Source organism: Mustela putorius, unplaced genomic scaffold (genome assembly GCF_011764305.1).
Source record: "Mustela putorius furo isolate JIRA1106 unplaced genomic scaffold, ASM1176430v1.1 tig00000224_pilon_pilon_pilon, whole genome shotgun sequence".
Classification (NCBI taxonomy): domain Eukaryota; kingdom Metazoa; phylum Chordata; class Mammalia; order Carnivora; family Mustelidae; genus Mustela; species Mustela putorius.
This window is the reverse complement of record NW_025421321.1, coordinates 17,489,749-17,512,925: the sequence shown is the minus strand read 5'-3', so window position 1 is coordinate 17,512,925 and position 23,177 is coordinate 17,489,749. Positions and strand designations below refer to the sequence as shown.

The window sequence follows — 23,177 nt, the reverse complement described above, 5'->3', positions numbered from 1 at the left end:
TTTTATTAGATTTATACCTAAGTATTTCATTTTTGTGTAGTGCCAATGTAAAGGGCAATGTCTTTTTTATAAGATTTTATTTATTTATTTATTTATTTGACAGAGAAAGAGAGATCACAAGTAGAGAGGCAGGCAGAGAGAGGGGGAAGCAGGCTCCCTGCTGAATAGAGAGCCCAATGCGGGACTTGATCTGAGGACCCTAAGATCATGACCTGAGTCGAAAGCAGAGGCTTAACCCACTGAGCCACCCAGGTGCCCCATGTCTTTTTAATTTCAAATTATACTATACTTTATTCATTGCTGGCATATAGGAAATCGAATGGCTTTAGTATATTAATTTTGTATGCTGAAACCTTGCCATAATTGCTAATTTATTTTAGGAAATTTTTAGTTGATTCTTTAGGATTTTCTACATAGACAACATGTCATCTGAGACAAAGACAGCTTTATTTCTTCCTTCACATTCTGTACACCTTTTATCTTTTTAGTGCATTAACTAGGACTTCCAGTACAATGTTGAAAAGCAATAGTGAAAGGGGACATCCTTGCCTGCTCCTGATCTTACTGGGAAAGTTTTGAGTTTCTCACCATCAAATATGTATGTTTTTTGTGGCTGTTTTTTTAATCAAGTTGAGAAAGCTCCCCTCTATTCTTGGTTTGCCAAGAGTTTTTCCTGTGATGTGTATTGGATTTTTTGGATGATTTTTCTGCATCTATCAATATGATTGTGTGGTTTTTCTTCTTTAACATGTTGATGTGATTAATTACATTAATTAATTTTCAAATGTTGAAAAGGAGAACCCTCTTACACTGTTGGGAATGCAAGTTGGTATAGCCACTTTGGAAAACAGTGTGAAGGTTCCCCCCAAAATTAAAAAATAGAACTACTCTATGACCCAGCAATTGCATTACTAGGTATTTACCCCAAAAGATACAGATGTAGTGAAAAGAAGGGCCATATGCTCCCCAATGTTCATAGCAGCAACCTCCACAATAGCCAAACTGTGAAAAGAACAGAGATGTTCTTCAACAGGCGAATGGATAAGAAGATATGGCCCATATACACATAAGAAAGGACGAATGCAGCTTTTGCATCAACATGGATGGGACTAGAGATTTTGCTGAGTGAAATAAGCAAAGAAAGTCAAATAGCATATGGTTTCACTTACTTGTGGACCATAAGGAATAGCATGGAGGACATTAGGAAAAGGAAGGTAAAAATGAAGAGGGGGGAATCGAAGGGAGAGACGAACCATGACAGACTATGGACTTCAAGAAACAAACTGAGGGTTTTAGAGGGGAGGAGGTTGGGGAATGGGTTGGCCCAGTGATGGGTATTAAGGAGGGTACATATTATATGCAAACAATGAATCTTGGAACATTACATCAAAAACTAATGATGTACTGTATGGTGACTTACATAATAAAAGAAGAATAATAATAATAATAATAAAATTTTTTTCAAATGTTGAACCAGCCTTGTGTATCTGTAAATCCCACTTGGTCATGGTGTACAATTCTTTTTATATGTTGTTGGATTTCACTTGCTAACATTTATCATTCTGAAAATTGAAATTCTTAGGGCCCTTAGGAATTATGCTAAATCTACTCTCCCTATTCTCCATAAATGGAATGACAAGGCCTGGATGACAGTGCATCTGTTTACAATATAGTTCACTGCATATTTTAGGCCCATGATTGAGACCTACTGGTCAGGGAAAAAAAAAAAAAAAAAAAGATTCCTTTCAAAATATTACTACTGGGGACCCTGGCTGGCTCAGTTGGCAGAGCATGTGACTCTTGAGGTTGTGAGTGTGAGCCCCACATTGGCTGTAGCGATTACTTAAAAATAAAATCTTTTTAAAAAATCCCAGAAAATATTACTATTCATTGACGATGAACCTCAAGAAATGGGAATGCAAATTGGTTCAGCTACTATGGAAAACAGTATGGAGGTTCCTTAAAATGTTAAAAATAAAACTACTATAAATCCCACTTCTGTATATATCCAAAGGAACTGAAAGCAGGATACCAGAAATATATGCACTCCTGTGTTAATATGCAGCATTAATTGCAATAGTCAAGATATGGAAACAACCTAAATATTTATCGACAGATGAATGGATAAAGAAGTTGTGGTGTATATATATAATGGAATATTCTTTAGCCATGAGGGGAAAAAAAAAAAAGAAAATCCTGCCATTTGCAACAACAAGGATGGACCCTGAGGGTGTTTATGCTAAGTGAGATAAGTCAGCAGAGAAAGACAAATACTGTCATTTAAATGTGAAATCTAAAAAAACCAAACTCATAAAAATAGAGTGTAACATGATGGTTACCAGAGACGGGAGTGGAGGAATTGGGGACACATTGTTTAAGGGTACAAACTGGGAATAGGTAGATAAGTAAATTCTGAAGAACAAAGGCATAGGGATTAGAGTCAACAAGATTGTATTTTAAACTTCAAACTTGCTTAGAGTTCTAGATCTTTATTGTTTCCACCACACACACACAAAATGATACTTAATGAGACATGACATAGGTGTTAGCTAATGTTACAGTGGTAATCATAGGACATTATACAATAGGCAACAGTATGACAATATATAAATGTATCAAATGAACACATGGTATACCTTAAAGTTACACAATGTTATATGTCAATTATACTTCAATTTAAAAATTAAAAAATCATTTAAAACATTTGATTGGTTAATCATATAGTTGTGTTTATCTCTGGGTTTTCTCTTCTCTTCCATTGATCTATGTCTGTTTTTGTGCCAATACCATACTGTCTTGGTAACTATATATAGTTTTGTAATATAACTTTAAGTCCAGAATTGTGATGCCTGCAGCTCTGCTTTTCCTTTCTTCTGCTGGCTTTAGCCTTCATTTATTCTTTTTCTAGCTCCTCTAGATGTGAGGTTAGATTGTTTTTGAGATTTTTCTTGCTTTTCTGAGGTAGGCCTATATTACTCTCTTATGACTACTTCTGCTGCATTATGACTGCTGCAGCCCAAAGGTTTTGGACTGTTGTGTTTTCATTTTCATTTATTTCCATATTTTTTTTTTAATTTCTTAATTTCCTAGTTGACTCATTCATTCTTCAGTAAGATGTTTTTTAGCTTCCGTGTATATGTGGTCTTTCCAATTTTTTTTTCTTGTGGTTGACCCAAGTTTCATAGCATTGTGGCTGGAGAATATGCATGGTGTGTCCTTAATACTTTTGTATTAATTGAGGCCTGACCTGTGACCTAATATGTGATCTATTCTGAGGAAGGTCCTATGTGCACTTGGAAAGAATGTGTATCCTACTGCTTTAGGATGAAATGTTCTGAATAAAACTGTTAAGTCCATCTGGTTCAGTGTGTCATTCAGAGCCATTGTTTCCTTGTTGATTTTCTGCTTAGATGACCCATTCTTTAATGTAATTGGGGTGTTAAAGACCCCTACTATTATTGTATCATCAATAAATTCCTTTATGTTATTGTTTTATATAGTTGTGTGCTCCCAATTTGGGGGAATAAATATTTACAATTGTTAGATCTTATTGGAATGACCCCTCTATTTTTTTTTTTTAAGATTTTATTTATTTATTTGAGAGAGAGAGACACAGCAAGAGAGGGAACAGAAGCAGGGGGAGTGGGAGGAGGTTTCACACTGAGCAAGGAGCCTGACACGGGGCTCAATCCCAGGACCCTGAGACCATGACTGAGCTGAAGGCAGACACATAACAACTGAGCTACCGAGGTGCCCGGGAATGACCCCTTTATTATGATACAGTGCTGTTCTTCATCTCTTATTACAGTCTTTGGTTTAAAATCTAGTTTGTCTGATAGAAGTATTGTTACTCTGGCTTTCTTTTGACATCCATTGCCACGTAAACTGTTACTCCCTTCCCTCACTTTCAATTTGCAGGTGTCTTTGTCTAAAATATGTCTTCTCTGGCCTGCCAAGTTTCTGTGGAAAGATCTGCTGCTACCTTTGTCTTCCCTTGTAAATTAGGGACTTCTTTTGTCTTGCAGCTTTTAGGATTTTTTCTTTATATTTTGCAAATTTATCTATATGTCTTGGCATTGGCCTACTTTTGATTCTGATATGAGTTTTCTGTGCTTCCTGTATTTGGAAGCCTGTTTTCTCTCCCAGATTAGGGAAGTTTCCAGCTATAATTTCCTAAAATAAACATTCTGCTCCCTTTTTTTATTTTCTTCTTCTGGGACTCCTATGATAGAAATGTTACTATGTTTCATGGAAACACTGAGTTCCCCAATTCCACTTTCTGATCCAAGATTTTCCTTTCTCTTTTGATCAGTTTATTTTCCATAATTCTATCTTCTGTATCACTTATTCATCCCTCTGCTTCTTCCATCCTTGTGGTCATTATATCCAGTCAGTTTTGAATCTCAGTTATTGCATTTTTCATTTTGGTCTGATGGGTCTTAAGCTCTTTTATCTCTGTGTTAAAGGGGCCCCCTCATGTCTTCTATGCTTTTCTCAAGTCCAGCTTGTATCCTTATGATTGTTTTAAATTCTAGATCAGGCGTATTACTTGTATCTTTAGAACCCTGGTCGTTCTTTCTTTTGGGATAAATTCCTCCATCTTGCCACTTTGTATAGGTCTCTGTCTTCTACTGTGTGTTAGGAAGCCTATTATGTTCCCTGCTCCTGACAGTAATAGCTTTATAAAGAGGTCGTATAATGTTCAGGGACCTGGTGCTTTAGGAAATGTCTCTGTGTGTGTATGCTGTGTGTACTCTGCTGCTGTGTTACAGTTCCTCTCTCCCTCAGGTCAGTCCTCTGCAGGGCTTTTGTCTGCAGTGGTTTGTTTGGACCTTGGCCAGAGTATTAACTAGGTGTACTCTGGTCTGCTTGTTAAAAGAGACATGAAGCTATTCCCACTAGAGCTGAATTTTCACAGTACCCTATGATCAGTAGACTTGGTATATGCAGGTGTTTGTGCTGGTCTTTTGAGGGAGGGGTCAATGTGCTGGTTCTCAGACACACTTGCCTGGGGAAAGCAGTAACAGCAGAGGGCAGGGCAGCAGGTTTTTGTGTAAGCAATTTAAGCATCCAATATTGTGTTGTTAACCGTAGATGGTTTATGTTTAGGTGTGGGGAAGCTAGCTCCTTTATTTCTGGAAAAGAGAGTACATGCTCACTGCTATCAGGGAAGCAGTCCCTGAGCAAATAATTTATCATTGTGTGTTGTAGGTGTTTTTCAGGTCGCTGTTTTCACTGTGTCTCGGTTGCTTGCCCACTTGAGCAGCATAGTGTACTTCGGGCTCTATCCCAGTCAGGATGACTAAGTTTAAAATTCTAAACTTTAGGGATCTGGCATGGTGGGGATCTGCATTGATCCTCTGGGGAAGGTGCAGGTTTGACCCTGAAGGGCAGCTGCATCAGAGTGCAGGAGCATGGCTTTGGAGCAAAATGCACTAAGGAGCCAGTGGCCAGGTGATCTGCCCTCAGCAGGTATCTCTGTGCCTAAGCTGAGGGGTAGAGGAGAATGAGAGAACTGATATGGTCCTTAACGTTAGAGCCAGGGGTGCCTGGGTGACTCAGCTTGTTGAGCATCCAGCTCTTGATTTCAGCTCAGGTCATGATCTCAGTGTCGTAAGATCAAGCCCCACATTGGGCTCTGCACTCAGCAAGGAGACTGCTTAAGGATTCTCTCTCTTAAGGATTCTCTCTTTTCCTCTGCCCCTCCTGTGGCTCGTATTCTCTCAAATAAATAAATCTTTTTTTAAAAAAAAAGTTTATTAGACTCTTTGGGTAAAAATTAACCAATGTTCTTTTCCCCATTTTAAACAACACTAATATTAGTACAGTGAAAGAAATGGCAAAAACAAAACAAAACAAAAACCTGGCAGTGATGAGCTTTTACTTACACAGCTATCCTCAACCTGCCTGCAGCAAGGACACATTTTGTTGTAGCACAGAGGTCTCTCTAATGAGAATGAGCTCCCTGAAGTTGTTTAGTGTCCTTTGGCTTTATAGCCCCTCTAGGATTTACACTTATAGGATATTCAATAACTGTTGAATTAGAACTGTTCAAGCTAAGTAATTAATGATACCTGGGGTGCCTGGGTGAAGCAGTTGGTTGAGCATCTGACTCTTGGTTTTGGCTCAGGTTATGATTTCAGGGTCAAAGGACTGAGTACCTTGTTGGGTTCCACGCTCAGTGGGGAGTCTGCTTGAGATTCTCTCTCCCTCTGCCCTTCCTCCCTGTTCTTTCTAATAGATAAATAAATCTTTTTTTAAAATTTAAATTCCAGGGCGCCTGGGTGGCTCAGTTGGTTAAGCCGCTGCCTTCGGCTCAGGTTATGATCTCAGGGTCCTAGGATCGAGTCCCACATTGGGCTCTCTGCTCAGCAGGGAGCCTGCTTTCCTCTCTCTCTCTCTCTGCCTGCCTCTCTGCCTACTTGTGATCTCTCTCTGTCAAATAAATAAATAAAGAAAATCTTTTAAAAAAAATAAATAAAATAAAATTTAAATTCCATTAGCCAACATACAGTACGTCATTGATGTACAGATGCAGAGTTCAGTTCTTCATCAGCTGCATATAACACCAGTGGCTCATTACATCACATGCCCCCCCTTAATGCCCATCACCCAGTTACCCCATTCCCTACCCAGCTCCCTCCCAGCAACCCTCCATTTGTTTCTTAGAGTTAAGAGTCTCATGGGTTGTCTCCCTGATTTCTTTCCCTTCAGTTTCCCCTCCCTTCCACTACAGTCCTCTGCACTGAATCTCAAGCCTATATAAGGAAGAATCACACCATGTTTAGCCAGTGAAAAGGACTAGTATTTAAAATATATTTTAATGAGAACACAATGATTTACATTTCTTAATATGAAACTGCTCCAGCCTTAGGACTTAACTGCTTCTTGGTTTATGGGGTTTAGATGCCACCGCACTAATTCCCCAGTGCTCTTGAGGCACGTGTTGGACATGTCCTCCTCTGCTGGAAGTCCTTGGGGTAACTTCAGGGGCTTGATCCTATATCATAAAGAAATGCTTTTAGAATTATACCAGGTAACACATTTTTTAAAAAATGCTGAAGTAGCAAACAACAAACCTTATCAAATGTTTAACCACTTTCAGTTTTGCATTCACTGAAGGGATATTCTTGTGAACTTGAGGAGTATGTGCCTACAAAGAAAGGAAACCATGTAATGGATTGGATTCAGAACAGATGGTCCCATATTTCAGCAAAATGTGAAAATGAAGGCCTATTATGTCTAAATCAAAGTTTCAAATAAATTACACTAAATAATATATTTAAACAAAAGAAATAGTAAAAATACACCTTAAAGTTTAAGAATTATAAACTTTAAAGCAAATTTAAACCTCTCATAAGATGACTTAAATAGTTGCGTACTTTTTCTAGTCCAAGCATCTTTATTGTATCTTTTTCCCAATATGGACGTCTTTTTGTACTTTTTATTCTGGTAACAATATGCAGTTTATGAGGATGCTGTGGATCCCCACCATATTTTTCATGATCTGCAGGTGAAGGCTGAAATACCTAAGAAGGAAAAATTATAAATGGTAAATTTTCAACTTCTATATATGTATGTATTTCAACTTCTATGTATCTATGTGTCTAAGTATCTTTTTTTTCTTAAAAAAAAAAAATGACTACATAATGATCTCATCCCAAATCTTTCTGTAATCCTAGCCTCAAACTGAACATTTATACCCATTTGATTACTTAGATAGACTAAGTCTAATAATTTCATATTCTGAAAAAAATATCGCACAAAAGATTGCTTTAAGATTGAAGCAGGAGCAATCAAAGGACACTAAAAAGTTCAAATGCCTGGAGACTGTATTAGCACTAAAAAAGCTCAGCACAGCTGCATCCTCCACCCTATTCAAGCAGGGGAACAAAGATAAGCCTACAATAACAGTAACACATGAGGATCATTAAAAAGTATGTACAAAGCACCAGGAGAGTACAAATGATTCCCTATGAAGGATTAGAAATGGGTCCACAGAACTGATTCTCTAAGAATCAAAAAGTTCCAGTAAGCTATCCTATGGAAAACTTCCCTACGTACATAAAATGTACTGAATAAGGACGTATATGGTAATACTATTTGTAATACTGAAAAATTTAAAGGTCACATCCATGTTCCTCATAGGATAACTGTATGAATTACAATGTATACATTCTAAATAAAACTAAAACTAACAATAACAAAACCGAACAAAATATGATACAACTAAATAATGATGTATCCAATAGGATACAATGCTGCCATTAAAATAAGGTCTACTATCTTAGCAGCTACTAACTTTGAAGAATGGCCACAAAACATTCTTAAACAAAAAAATAATAATAAAAAATAAAATCCATACAACCATGTGTAATAGGATTTTTTTAAAAAAAGATTTTATTTATTTGAGAGAAAAAGAAGAGATAGAGAGCATGAGCAGAAAGAAAGGGAAGAGGGAAAGAGATGCAGACCCCCTGCATGACACAGGACTGAAGCCCCAGGACCCCAGAATCATGACCTGAACCAAAGTCAGACACTTAACTAAGCCACCCAGGCACCCCTGTATTAGGCTCTTGGATTTGTTTCATCTGTACCAAAATACACAGGTTTGTATTTATGATACATTACATAAATACTGATTCTAAGAAATCATGTTATACACACACACACACACTTAGGTACCTGTAAAGGTTTCAAAGATACTAGATTAAGAATTATAACTCCTGGGGATCACAAGCACAAAAGATGGCACTTTAATCAAAAAGCGTATAATTCAGGGGCACCTGGGTGGCTCAGTCGTTAAGCATCTGCCTTTGGCTCAGGCCACAATCCCAGGGTCCTGGGATTAAGCCCCGCATCGGGCTCCCTGATCAGCAGGAAGCCTGCTTCTCTCCCTTCCACTCCCCCTGCTTGTGTTTCCTCGCTCACTATGTCTCTCTCTGTCAAAAAAAGGGGCATATAATTCAATCATGAAAATAATATTGCAGAAACTTATCTGCTAAGAGGTTCCCACTATATTGCTAAATGAAGAAAGCAACTAGAAAAACATTATACATGAGAGGATTCATATCTTTAAAAATATAAAACAGAAAAGGATGTGGTAGCTGTGGTAGGTGGGATTAAGTATGCTTTTCAGTTGTTATTGCTTGTTTGGATTTTCTAGGTGTTTTGAAGAGACCCAGGGTGAGAAGAATGGTGGAAGACAGAGGATGGGGCAGGCATCCCAAAGAGAAGGAGAGAAGAAAGAAAGAAACAGTGTAAAGAGCATGGAATACCTGGGAAAATCAAGTGGTTCTATATGGCTAATGTAGGAAAAAAAAACACGAAAAGCAATGTAGCTTGTATTTTCCTAAAGAATGGTATGTACAGATAAATCTAGCAGAGAAAACTCAAAGATCCCAAGTTGCAATATTCGATATAGAAGTGAACACAGAGCCACCATATGTCTGAGCAGGAAGAAGACTCACTGTTTTCTGAGGACAATGGTAATATGAAAACACAAAATATTAAGGCAAAAAACCATAAGCAGGAATAAAGAGATTCCAGAATGATAAAAACCTACTACTACAAAGGCAAGTAGTACATTTAAAAAGATAAAAAAAAATCATTATTTAGATAAATTTTACCATGTTTTATTTAAACTCTACCCTACCACCAACCTCCACAAATTACTTAACATAAAAGTTTTCAATATTACAAAAGCAGGTACCTTTTAAAACATCACCTGCTAAAAAAATAGTAACGTTCACCCCCTTCTCCCAACCCTTATTCTTACTTTATCTGGAATTCTTGACTTGGTAAATTTGTGACGAATCCAATCCATGTAAATAAGAGACTCCATACCTTTTGTCATCATCTAAAACATGATATAAAACATTTCTTTAAAGAACTCAGTCTAGTGCAGAAATCCATACCTACCAATTTTTAGGTGACAAGTCTGTTTTTACCTAACCTATAATTATCAAACATTTATCTCAGCCCCTTAGCTGAAAGAATATATTCATCTTACCACTAACATTAGAAAGCAAAAAGCACATACAGATTTTCTGTTTTTTTTTCCAAGATTTTATTTAAATTCCAGTTTGTTAACATAGTGTACTCTTAGTTTCAGGTGTAGAATTTAGTGATTCCTCACTTACTTACAACAGCTGGTACACACTGCAAGTGTCCTCCTTAATTCCCATCACCCATTTAGCCCAACCCCTCCCCTCCAGTAACCCTCAGTTTGTTCTCTAGAGTTAAGAGTCTGTTTTCTGGTTTGCCCCTCTTTTCTCATTTCCCCTATGTTCTTCTGTTCTGTAACTTAAATTCCACATATGAGTGAAATAGAGACTTCCTGACCAGGGGTGCAATATTTTTCTGTAAAGGATCAAACAGGAAGTTATTTCCAGCTTTGGGGCTGCATGGTTTCCACTGCCAAGTCTCAACTCTGCTAATGGGGGACAAAAGCAACCCGGAACAGTATGTAAATAAGTGGGCGTGGCTACTTCCAATAAAGCCTGATTTACAGAAGTAGGTGGTGGATTGAATTCAATCTGCAGACGGTGGTTTCCAACTCCTGCTCTATACAATGTGGAATAATAATCTTCAACAATACTCTGTAAAAAGAAATGAGTTTATCGTTTTCTTTCTAATCCCTATAATGTCATCACTGTTGGGCTGGCAGGAAGGGGGCTACCAAAGATGGCGTAAGTTCCCGCCACAAGACCTGAGCTCGGACAGGAGAACAAAGGCCCAAGCAGGAATCTGAGACCCCCGCCCCAGGCTCCTGTGGACCAATGGGATCCCGATGAGCAGGCGGGATATCCAAATAAGGGAAACTTCCAAAAGACCCCTGAGCTTCCTCCGAGACCCCTTAAAAGCCCCCTCCTCCCTGCCTTGGGTGCGACTTCCGCCACTCTGCTTTCCAGAGTGGCGGAACCTCGCCCGAGGGTGCCCACCTCCTCCCGGCGCAACTTTCCTGGCTCCCCTTCTCCTGAGCCCTGAAACTTCGCCGGAGAGCGTTTTTAATAAATCTTGCCTTGCACCCACTCTGCCTGGTGTTGTGTTTATCTCGCCAGAAAAAACTTTACATTTGGTGCCGGCACCCGGAAAGGAGATTGAGCCCCCACACAGTATGGAGGCTCTCTCCTTTCCCTGGCTGAACCGGACCTGCCTTTCCGAACGCCACTTCCGAAGCTGTGGTGAGTTTCCCCGATTCCGCGCCTCCTTCCGGAAAGCCCTGCCCTAATCGCGGCCGCGTCAGGGTGGACCCCGCCGGTCACCAGGTGACCTCCGTGACTCCGAGAGGCTGGGAGACGTCCTAACCTCTACGGCAGTCGACACAGTTTTTCCGCAACCCAGTGGTGGACGAGGGGACGCCTTCCTCCAGCCCTCGGGTTGCCCGGCAACGAATCGTGGGGACCTCCCAATCCAAATTCGACCCTAAAACATCCCGGGGGTGTTTTTTAGGCCTGCTGGCCAATCTTAAAACCCTGGAACTGGACCAGGACCTGCGAAAACGACGTTACTGTACTGTCGCTTGGCCACAATACCGATTAGACAATCAGTCCCAATGGCCTCCGGAAGGCACGTTTAACTATCAGACTTTCATGGACCTAAATAACCTCGGCAGGCACCAAGGCAGATGGGCCAAGGTCCCTTATGTCCAGCTTTCTGGACTCTGCACTCTCGCCCCTTCCTCTGCTCTCACTGCTCCACCTCACAGGTCCTCTTGGCCCGCTCTCCCCTCCCCCTACCCTGCCACCCACTGCTCCCAAAGACTCGGACCTCTCCTCCCCGTCTCCTCTCTCTGAACCCCCCGGAGAGCTTCACCCATCCACTGACAAGAGGGCCTCTGGTTCCTCCTCCTCCTCCTCTTTACCGCGATCCTTCACCCCAAGGTCCCTTAAATTCAGGATTTCTGAACCAGCGCTCTCGTCTACCCCTCCTTCTCCCCCTCCCACTCCTATCCGAACTCCTGACAAATTTATCCGCAGTAAACGGGAAACTCCAATCAAAGCTTACTGAAGGTCAAATAGGCTCTTGTTATTTGTTAAAATCTGCTAGCAAAGAGATGACTAGAACTGCTGGTTACTTGTGTCTCAGAGTTTTAATGGGTCATTCTTAAGGTAGCATTCAAAGTCTTTGGTAACCTTTAACAGAATGGGATAAAATACCCGAGCGCTGGTCGCCAGAACTAGGTTTACGCTTTTGAAATCTGTTGGTAAACACCTTTTGTGCTTAATTGAATTCTGTTTGTAACAGCCGCAGGGCTACTGTTTGAGCTAGATGCTTTCGTAAAGAATGGAAGGGGAGACTGATCACCTCCCATTAGCCAGGGATACCCAAAGGGGAGGGTGTCCAATCTGTTTGAATCTGAAGAGTGCCTGACTGCGTGAATGTGTCTGTGTGGCTCCAGCCGCACTAGGGCTCGAAAGCCCCCCCGCTGAGTTAGTCTGACCCCCAAGGGAGGTTGCTGGAGCTGAGGAAGTTTGAGTTCATGCGCCCTTCTCTCTACAGGACCTTTCCCAAATTGAGAAACGTTTGGGCTCCTTTTCGGCCAGTTCTGATAACTACATTAAAGAATTCCAGTATCTGGCCCAAGCCTATGACCTCACCTGGCATGATTTACATGTGGTCCAGACCACCACCCTCACCATAGAGGAGAGGGAACCCATCCAGGCTGCTGCCCAGGAGCACGCGGATCAGGTCCAGCTCACTGATGCTGGAGCCCGGGCGGTCCCAGCTGTAGAACCAGGTTGGGATTATCAGGATGGCCAAGATGGCCACTGGCACCGCGACCGCATGGTCCAGTGTCTCATAGCCGGCATGAGGGCAGCCTCTAATAAGGCCGTTAATTACGACAAGATTAGGGATATTGTCCAGGCCCCTACGACAACCCCACCAGGTTTCTTAACCAGTTGACCTAACTTTTAACCCAGTACACTCGCTTGGACCCTGCCTCTCCTGCGGGGGGCCACGGTACTGGCTACTCATTTTATCTCTCAATCGGCACCGGATATACAGAGAAAGTTAAAGAAGGCTGAGGAGGACCCTCAGACCCCCATTTCTGACTTGGTGAAAATGGCATTTAAGGTCTTTAATTCCCGTGAGGAGGCGGCTGAGCTTAAACGACAAGCCAGACTCCAGCAAAAGGTTCAGTTGCAGACCCAAGCCTTGGTAGCAGCCCTGCGGCCGGCCAGCTCTGGGAGCCAGCAGAGAGGGGAAACCAATCGCACCCCCGTCGGGGGGCCTGTTTCAAATGCAGGGCCGAGGGACATTGGGCTCGTGAGTGCCCCAATCCAAAGCCGCCAACTCGGCCTTGCCCTCAATGCCATTTGATGGGCCACTGGAAATCCGACTGCCCTAACCTCGGGGTATCTTCGACGCCTCAACGTGGGGGACCCCCCGAGATAGTAAGTCTGGCCTTTCAACTGCTTGGATTGGAGGACGACTGACGAAGCCCAGACTCAGCCACCCCTCTCACCCAGGCCGAGCCCAGGGTTATGCTCCAGGTAGCGGGTAAGTCCATCTCTTTTTTGCTGGACACGGGGGCTACCTACTCTGTTCTGCCTTCCTACTCGGGACTTACTCGAACCTCACCAATTACTGTTATGGGGATCGATGGGACCTCCTCCAATCCTAGGGTGACCCTTCCCCTTACCTGTAGCCTGGATGGGTTTCCCTTCCCCCACTCGTTCCTATGATTCCTTCCTGCCTGGTCCCTCTACTGGGTAGGGACATTCTCCAGAAACTAAGGGCAACTATCTGCCTCTCCCCTTCCTCCCCTCTATCCACCTCAACCCGTCTCATCCTACACCTCTCCACTCCCTCGACCCCCACTCCAGATGACCTACCTACTGTAGACCCTCAGGTGTGGGACACCTCAGAACCCATCATTGCTTCCCACCTTACCCCGGTTCAAGTACAGCTTAAGGATAACTCTAAGTTTCCCTCAAGCTCAGTTCCCTATTTCCTTAGCCCACCTCCAGGGCCTGAAACTATCATAGAACGGCTTTAACGTCAGGGACTCCTGATCCCCATCATTTCCCCCTGTAACACCCCCCATCCTCCCAGTACGCAAGCCCTCAGGGGCTTATCGACTGGTACAAGACCTTAGGCTTATCAACGAGGTCGTGGTCCCCCTCCACCCAGTCGTTCCTAACCCTACTGTCTCGCGTTCCCCCAAAAACACCTCTCACTTTACTGTACTGGAGCTCAAGGACGCTTTTTTCACCGTCCCCTTGCACCCTGATTCCTATTTTCTTTTTGCCTTCACCTGGGAGGATCCTGACACGCATGCTTCGGGACAATTAACTTGGACTGTTCTACCCCAGGGGTTCAGGGACAGCCCTCACATTGTCGGCCAGGCCTACAGACTTAACAGCAGTGCGTCCTTAAGGCCAGGACTCTCCTACAGATGTGGATGACCTCCTCCTCTGCAGCCCCTCCCTCTCGGTCTCCCAAGACGACACCTCCACCCTACTTAACTTTCTGGGGGCCAAGGGATATCAAGTACCCCCCTCTAAGGCCCTCAACATGACCTTAGGGCAGCCCATCACGGTCTACTCTTCTGCTGACTCACAGTCCTTAGCCACCGATCCCTGGCCCATCTGACTCCTCGTCTCCAGCTATTCCATCTGCTATTCCTAGAGAACCCGCATCTCTCTCTCTCTACCTCTCCCCGCTTAAACCCTGCAACTTTACTGCCTACACCCTTGCCAGATAAGGGGTGGATCTACATCCAGGACAGGATTGCCCTGCCAGGCAATCTGGTGCACACCTTGATTACTGACATCCACCAATCCCTCCATAGTGGCCCATAGGCTCTCCACTAATTTCTTCAGCCATTGTTCTATCATCCTTCCTTATCTAAGGTAATCGAAGTTGTCCACAGGGCTTGCAAAACCTGTTCTGCTGTGAATTCACAAGGAGGAATCTGCAGACCAGGGCCTAACCAACAGCTCCGAGGTCATCAGCCGGGGGAAGACTGACACCTGGACTTCACTCCCATGCCTTGCCATAAAATTCATTCACAGGCTGGATCGAAGCATACCTCATCGCCCAGGAAACAGCAGACGTAGTGGCTACAATACTCATCGAGCGCATCATCCCGAGGTTCGGATTGCCCCAGACCCTCCAGTCGGACAACGGACCTGCCTTCATCTCCAGTGTAACCCAACAGGTAGCTGAGAGCCTCAACATAACCTGGAAACTTCACATCCCATACCACCCACAGTCATTGGTAAGGTAGAAAAGGCCAATGGGCTGCTCAAAGCCCAACTCACCAAACCTACTCTAGAAACCCGTCTTTCCTGGCCTACACTTCTGCCTATGGCTCTCACCAGACTCCTGGCTACGCCCCGCGGGTCTTCAGGCTTAAGCCCATTTGAATTACTATACATCCGGCCCTTTCTTAGAAATCACAGCCCTCCAGCCATTTCCCCACCTCTTTTATCCTATCTACCTTACCTCACTCCTTGTCGTAGGGATACCCCACCCTATTGACTGGCCACTCCCCAACTTCAGGGCCACAAATAATACGGTCCATATGGGCCCCATCGGGGGAAACATACCTATTATTAATGTGTCCTCCCTTACCACCGCAGCTGCCATATCACTAACTCCTCCCTCCTGTACTGTACTCCCTCGGGAATATTTCTCTTGTGCCCTCAGGGATCTATCGCTGCCTGACCACTAATGACTCCCTGGGCTGTATATTCATTCTACTATCTCCTACCACCATCTACTCTGAATCCCAGCTGCTGTCCATCCTATTTCCCCAACACCATGGAGGAAGGGCTGCCCACCTCCCATTCATAACAGGGGCAGGAATAGCCACAGGGGTGGCAACTGGAACAGCGGGGATAGGAACCTCCATAGACTTTTTCTTACAAACTCTCCCAAGCCCTGAATGATGACACGGAACGGGTTGCTGACTCCCTCACAGCCCTACAGACGCAAGTCACCAGCCTGGCAGCCTTAGCTCTACAGAACCGACGGGCCTTAGACCTTCTGACCACCGAAAAAGGGGGGGACCTGCCTATTATTAAATGAAGAATGTTGTTACTTTGTTAACCAATCATATAGTTACCTCCAGGATCAAAGAACTCAGGGATCGGATCCAAGCACAGTGGCGAGACACATCCTCCTGGGGCCTGGACCCCTACAACTGGGTAACCTGGCAGCTCCCTCTGGCGGGACCTGTAAGCATAATCCTCCTCCTAATCTCAGTTGCTCCCTGTCTTTTCCGGTACTTGCAGGGTCGCCTACAAGAACTTGCCTGAGTATCTGTCAATCAACTCCTCCTCCAGCCCTACTCTCGCCTGCCCACTTCCGACTACCCCTACGACGACGCCCCCTGTCAGCAGGAAGTAGCCAGAACCGAGTCAACGCCCCTGACACCATTATATTAAGCAAAAGGTCGGAATGTTGGGCTGGCAGGAAGGGGGCTACCAAAGATGGCGTAAGTTCCCGCCACAAGACCTGAGCTCGGACAGGAGAACAAAGGCCCAAGCAGGAATCTGAGACCCCCGCCCCGGGCTCCTGTGGACCAATGGGATCCCGATGAGCAGGCGGGATATCCAAATAAGGGAAACTTCCAAAAGACCCCTGAGCTTCCTCCGAGACCCCTTAAAAGCCCCCTCCTCCCTGCCTTGGGTGCGACTTCCGCCACTCTGCTTTCCAGAGTGGCGGAACCTCGCCCGAGGGTGCCCACCTCCTCCCGGCGCAACTTTCCTGGCTCCCCTTCTCCTGAGCCCTGAAACTTCGCCGGAGAGCGTTTTTAATAAATCTTGCCTTGCACCCACTCTGCCTGGTGTTGTGTTTATCTCGCCAGAAAAAACTTTACAATCACTCCTAGTTCCTATCTCTTTTTCCCCTTCAGCAATCTTCAGTCCTGTTGCTTTCAATTGGCTCAAGTGAAAGGATTCACTGCCAATGCTTCATATCTGGAAACTCCTCTCTGGATGGGCAATATTCACTCTCTTCATGCCTTCTCTGTCCTGCAGAGACCCATACATAATTAAAGAGTAAGTAGGAGTGAATGAGAGATGGAAAGGAAAAATATGGGCTTCTAATTCTGATTCTGCGCTTATCATCTGTAAGAAATGAGACACTTATCCTCTCAGAGAATCAACTGCCTCAGCTATTTCAAAAGGAAATAATACTAACACCACAGGACTAATTGTTATGCCCCAATAATGGGTCCATGATTAAAGGAGCGAGACTGATACAAAGCGAAGGTCAAGCAAAGCTTTATTTCGAGCCAAGCATCAAGAATCTAACCAAATGTTCGGGGCTGCACCTCTTACAAGAGAGGGCGACCCTTCTGTTTCAGACTAGCTTTTAAGGACAAAGGCCATGCGGTCGGGCCTGGCCACGCACAGGTGGCCGATGAGATTGTAACACACACAGGAAACTCCACAGTGATGTCAGGTGACCAACTGAATTACAATTTACCCTAGTAGACATTTGAACCAGCCTATTACACCTTGACTGGGATTGGTGCCCAAAGGGCGCCGCCAATACTCCTTGGTAACCAGGGAGACAGTATGCAACCCCCACTGATGGGATGTCTCCACCTGGCCTGACCCCCCTTTGTATCTGGGCTTTGTTACCTGAAGCTGGTTTCCGGGACTTGTCTCCAAGTAAATCCCTTTGGGGAAGGGGAACAGGGACAGTTTCTAAATAGGTCCTTACACTAACCTAAGGTTAAGGTAATGTATGTAAAGCACCTAACATTATTATCTATAGCCAGCAGCACACCTGTATCTAGACTCTGGCCCTCATGAACAGATTAGGCTGAGCTGCTTAATTTCTGTAAGAAAGACTAGAAGGAAATACATGAAAATATACGCATAAATGGTTTCTGGAGAGTACATTTCTTCTTTCTGCTCTTCCATAGTTTTTTATTTTTCTATGATTGAAAACACAATGTTTTCATAACTGAAGACAATAAACCCTTAAACTTTTAAAAAGATTAAGGGGAAATCAACATTGGACATTTTTTACCAGCATGTTCTCTAGGAAAAGACCTTTTGTGATGTCAATTCCTTAGTGATAAAACAGCAGATAAATCATAAATAAAACTGACCCTCAACATTAATATATATATATAGGAACTTGTGCAGTTTAACTTGCCTGTTTTGTTAATTACAAAAGAGAAAGAAACAGTTATTAAGGAATTAAAAAACAAAGAGAGAGAGAGAACTTGAACACTTACTTGGAGTCTGCCTGGGGGCCTCTGAACTATTGAGCACAAAATCCCCGCCATGAGTGTGGTGACGGTTTTCTTCTGAGGCTACGACAAGCAGAAATAGATCCATGGGTCAAATGCGTCTTGGAAATTGACAGTTAATTAACTTGGAAATCAAGTTAATTATAAACTTGATTTAAGTTTCACAGTGAAATCTTATTATTTTAATAAAATAAAGGTAAGAATTAAGTTATAACAAATATGTTACTTGGAGTTCAGCAAAACCATAGGTAATAACTATACATTAACCACATCCCATTTTTGCCAGATGAGTTAGAACCTAAGCTGACTCAACAAAAATGGGTAAAGGAGGTTATTATTATTTAAAAATATTCTTCAACAATGAGCACAAAGAATGCTTTGTTATAGAATCAGAAAATGGAAGGGCTAGAAGGGACTGAAGAAATCCTGACTCCTACAACTAGAATGAACAATCTTCTTGTGTGGAAAATGAAATATCAATCATTTACCCAAGGGCATCCAGCAATCCAAGGAGTATATGGTCTGGAGCCCAATTCTAGTTCCTAGTCCAGTGCATTTTCACTAAATCATAACCCCTTTCTGATAAAAAGCAAACCATAACTTCCTTTTTTGCTTATTTGTATTTTTAAACTATTCTTAAATTTCTATGATGTGAAGTTATGTTAATTTAGACACAAATAGTTACAACTACTATACTGATATATACTGAAAACAGAGAAGATTAGGTTTATGAAGTACATGTATATTTTGGATAGGTTATTTAAATTGTGTGCTTCAATTTTTTCCCAAAAGAAAGAATATAATACCTAACTTGCAAATGAGTTATTCTAAAACTCCTAAAACAGTATCTAGCACATAAGAAGCCCTCAATAAATGGTAGCTTTTACTATAACAAAAACATTAAATTATTAGTTGACATTATCATGTCAACTCCTTTTCTCATTCTTATTACAAAACCGTAATAAGAATACTCTAACACACCAAAATAGGATATAATGCTGTATTTCAGTGAATCCACCAGATTCTGACTCATTCAAGCTCTGCAAGTCTTTCCTGTGATGTGGACAAAGCAATGAAGTTGTGGGAGTCAATGCAAGGTGTCCCATTAAAAGAGCCAGACTTCAGAAAAATTTTTAGCTACTGAACCAGTCTCTCTAAATTAATTACGTATTCAGTTTTAGAAGAGTTAACTACCAAATCCTTAGAACCATAAAAGCAGAATTTTGTCTTGTTCACTTTCTACTCTCAGTATCTAGCACAGTATCTGATGAACAGTAAGCATCCAGTGTTTGTTTCTGAATGTCTGAATCAAATAATGGGTTAGAGCTATGATCTGCTCAACTCAGAATTCAGAAGTACATCAAAATACCTTGACTGTCATTCCTACTTCAGACCTCTAACACTATCACACAGAATATCAATTTCTAGTTCAAATCAGCATCTAGTTCAAATCATCAGCCACTGCTTGGCTGGTTGTTTATATATATATTTTGTATCAAGGCTCTTAGAAGAGATGCTTAATTTTCCTTAGAAGCGATGCTTATTTAATCCTCCCACCCTTCAATCAAATAGGTTATGAAAAAGTATTTACTTTACCATACTTCCTCCCAAGTTAAACAATATACTAATCCAACTCATCCGGCTTCACACTTTGTTACTTTTTTTCTTATCACTTAAATGTCAACAAAAGCCTCCTCAATGGCCTTCTGGCTTCCACTCTAACTTCCCTAAGATCTCTTCTCCATGGCAGCAATCATCTAATTAAAATCCTAAATCAGAGGGGCACCTGGGTGGCTAAGTGGTAAAGCCTCTGCCTTCAGCTCAGGTCATGATCCCAGGGTCCTGGAATCGAGCCCCGCATCAGGCTCTCTCCCTGCTCGGGAGGGAGCCCGCTTCCCTTCCTCTTTCTCTGCCTGCCTCTCTGCCTACTTGTGATCTCTGTCTGTCAAATAAATAAATAAAGTCTTTAAAATAAATAAATAAATAAAATAAAATAAAATAAAATCCTAAATCAGATCATGTCAACTCCTTTTCTCAAAACCTTCCAGTGAGCCAGCCTTTCTCACCATTGGATTAAGAAGTAACATATAAACAAGAGGAAAAAGCCAGAATAAATACATGTGATCCAATGACACAGATTAGAGTTTGAGCTCATGTTTAGTTAAATATAGTGATGGATAAAGAAATAATCACAGGCACGTATGTACATGTGGGTTAGCTGTTAGCTAAAAAAGACCAAAAAGCAATGGCATCCCAGTAGCAATGAGCATACCCAGCACCCTGATCTTGGCATTCTCTAATAAAAGATAAAATGGCTGATTGGAGGGCTACAGCAGGAAATATACAAACAAGGGCATCTTGTAGCACTAGAAAGGAACCAATCAGAAAATCAAAATGATTGGACCATGTCAAAGGGACATAGGAAAAGAGCTTCCAGTGGCTAAAGCTGGACCAATATGAGCAACAAAGTAAGTAACAAAGTATTGGCTTATAATCCAAACTATAAAATAACCATTTCCATACTCATATAAATGAAGAAGTAAATTAATGGGAGAGAACAAATCTCCCTTAGAGAATTTCAAATAACTTATGCAGATACTTCCCTCTCAAACAGGTGGAGAAAAACCACTCATCTCTTAAGTATAAGCTATGCTTAATAACTTGCTCCCCAAGTACAGTATAGAAAGGGGGAAAATAACATTGTACTAGAGGAACCTCACAAACACTATGTCTGCCAGGTGATCATGGTTAATATCAACTGTTATAAAAGTCAAGTTGATAGCATGCACACTTGATACGATGGAATGAGAATGGCACTTCTTGTCTGTGGTTTTCTTTCCCAAAACCCCTAACACCAGGCTGAGAGAAAAACATCAAACTCCATTTGAAGGACATTGTGAAAAATACTTGACCAGTACCTCGTCAAATACCTGAGTGCCTTAAAACTGTCAAGGTCACCAAAAACAAGGAAAGTGAGATACTACCATAGTCAAGAGGAGTCTAAGGAGCCATGACAACTAAATGGGATTTTGCAACAGTTAAAGGACATCTAGTAAACACTAAGAAATCTGAACGAAGTATGAACTTTGGTTAATGATGCATCAGTAGTGATTCATCAATTATAACATATGTACCATACTAATGTAAGATACTAATAAAAGGGGAAATCAGGTGTGGGGTATATAGGAACTCTGTACTATCTTCACAACTTTCCCATAAACCCAAAATTATTCTAAAATAAAAAAGTTAATTTATTAAATACCCAAAAGCTTTAATGCATGAGAGTGACAGCGAGTCCTTAACCCCCACCTCTAGGACTTCATCTCCATTCACTCTTAATTAATACACACACTGGCCTCCTTACAGGTCCTCCAAGTTGCCAGGCAGCCATGCTCCTTTGGACAGGCTGTTCTTTCTCCTGGAATGCTCCTGATATTCATACTTAATTCTCTTAGTTCCTTCAATTCTTGGCTCAAATCTTTTTTCAGTGGGGCCTACCCTTATTCCATTATTCAATATTCTGTTGGACCCCCAAATTGTCAGACTTTTTACTTCCCTTGATTTTCTTTCCATAGCACTTTTCTTCTAACACAGTTTATTAGGTTTGTTGTTTACCGTCTGTCTCCACCCAGAAACATGTTAATTCCACAAGGACAATAATTTTTATATTTTATTTTGTTTTTGGTCTGCCCTGTCTCTTCACAGAGGTATCCCAAGTATATACCTAAAACAGCACATGTCATGGACTAGGCACACAATCGGTTTTTGTTGAACTAAGTTTAATTCACCGACTTCAGAAGGAGTAACAGTCAAAAGTTATAAGTTCTAATAAAAAGTAAAGATTATTGCTAATAATAAGGCACACAACTCTTGGACCTTGAAGTAACTATACCATCTTCTACTGTACAATAACTTCTGTTGCACCGATGCAAAAGAAGAATACATACGTCATGAGGAATATGATCCCTTTTCCATTAAAAAAAGAAAAAAAAAAGAATGTGTGTATATAGAGAAAATCTCTGGAAGGCTATCGGTAAGCAAATGTTAACATACCCTTGCGGGGAAGGCTATCAAGGCGATTTTCCAATCCCAGTTAATGTCTGAATAGCTTTTTAATTAAAAAAACATCTATTTAACAACAAATGGAGGGGAAACACAACTGAAAATGCACAACACAGAATATCCCTTTCAATAAACCGAGATCTCTGAAGGCAATAAATGTCTCTTCTTGTAATTCCTCATGCCTATCAAGTAATGGGCAGTCCTCCTCCTCATCCGCGCCTCCTGGCAAAAGGACACAGAACAGGCCGCTATGGCGAGGTGGTGATCAAAACAGGGTTGCAAAATGACAGCTTTGGGTAAAACGGCAGATTTTTTAACTGCCAACCCTGGAAGTTTTGCCTTCTAAAATGCAATTGGGTAAGATTTTATCTTTATTAACAAAAATCAAGTTACGCTGACCCCCAGTGGGAAACCGAAATAGTAAAACAGAAGCAAAGAAACTGCTCAAACCAACCTGAACCCCCCTCCTCACTAGCTCTCGCGCCTAGGCGGCCCGGCCCTCGGGCTCCACAAACCGAGGGGCTCGCGAACTGGGAAACGGCATCCGGTCGACCGCTGGCTTTTCGCGAGGCCGTGGGACAGTACATGGGCCCAGGGCCAGTTAGGCTCCTGCGACCCGCAAACTCAGAATCCAACAGGAAAACCAACCGGCATCTCCCTAGCGTTCCCACCTACGAACTCCAAGAAAAAAGGCAAAACTTTCCTCCACTCATTCCCCTCTCACCAGCCACCGCTCAATCTGGTTCAAATCGAACCTACTCACCGAGTGAAAAGTGAACAGTTAAGAAAAGGAAGCGCCACACTCAACCCCAGCCGTCACAGCGCGCACCGATGGCGAAAACACGCACTTTTCGTTCCGGCTTTGTCCCGCCCACTTACGGGCCATAAAAAA

The 23,177-nt window shown here is 42.4% G+C and overlaps 1 protein-coding gene and 1 long non-coding RNA gene across 4 annotated transcripts; one reads left to right on the top strand and one right to left on the bottom strand.

The window, feature by feature from the left end:
• Positions 1-6,802: 6,802 nt before the first annotated feature.
• MRPL30 (mitochondrial ribosomal protein L30) lies at positions 6,803-23,173 on the bottom strand. Of its 3 annotated transcripts, none has more exons than XM_004752870.3 (6): positions 23,049-23,173; positions 18,209-18,286; positions 9,779-9,859; positions 7,383-7,529; positions 7,080-7,153; positions 6,803-7,000 (listed from the first exon to the last, which is right to left on the bottom strand). In XM_004752870.3, exons 2-6 carry the CDS (start codon positions 18,257-18,259, stop codon positions 6,871-6,873), a joined length of 483 nt encoding a protein of 160 aa, XP_004752927.1. In that variant the 5' UTR covers positions 18,260-18,286; positions 23,049-23,173; the 3' UTR covers positions 6,803-6,870. The 3 variants fall into 3 exon arrangements, with proteins under 3 accessions (XP_004752927.1, XP_004752928.1, XP_004752929.1); XM_004752871.3 differs by lacking the exon at positions 23,049-23,173 and adding an exon at positions 22,740-23,027; XM_004752872.3 differs by lacking the exon at positions 9,779-9,859 and having other exon boundaries at positions 23,049-23,167.
• LOC123391365 lies at positions 11,146-15,074 on the top strand. Its single transcript, XR_006606019.1, has 2 exons — positions 11,146-11,186; positions 15,024-15,074. It is a non-coding gene; the product is annotated as an uncharacterized LOC123391365 (long non-coding RNA).
• Positions 23,174-23,177: the final 4 nt, after the last annotated feature.

What these genes read in the sequence shown, in the direction of transcription:
- MRPL30 (XM_004752870.3), bottom strand. Translation starts at nt 18,259, where the DNA reads ATGGCGGGGATTTTGTGCTCAATAGTTCAGAGGCCCCCAGGCAGACTC. An exon ending in GGCCCCCAGGCAGACTCCAA is followed by an intron (nt 9,860 to 18,208) that starts GTAAGTGTTCAA and finishes ATCATGTTTTAG; the next exon opens with ATGATGACAAAAGGTATGGA. An exon ending in GTGGTTAAACATTTGATAAG is followed by an intron (nt 7,001 to 7,079) that starts GTTTGTTGTTTG and finishes TTTATGATATAG; the next exon opens with GATCAAGCCCCTGAAGTTAC.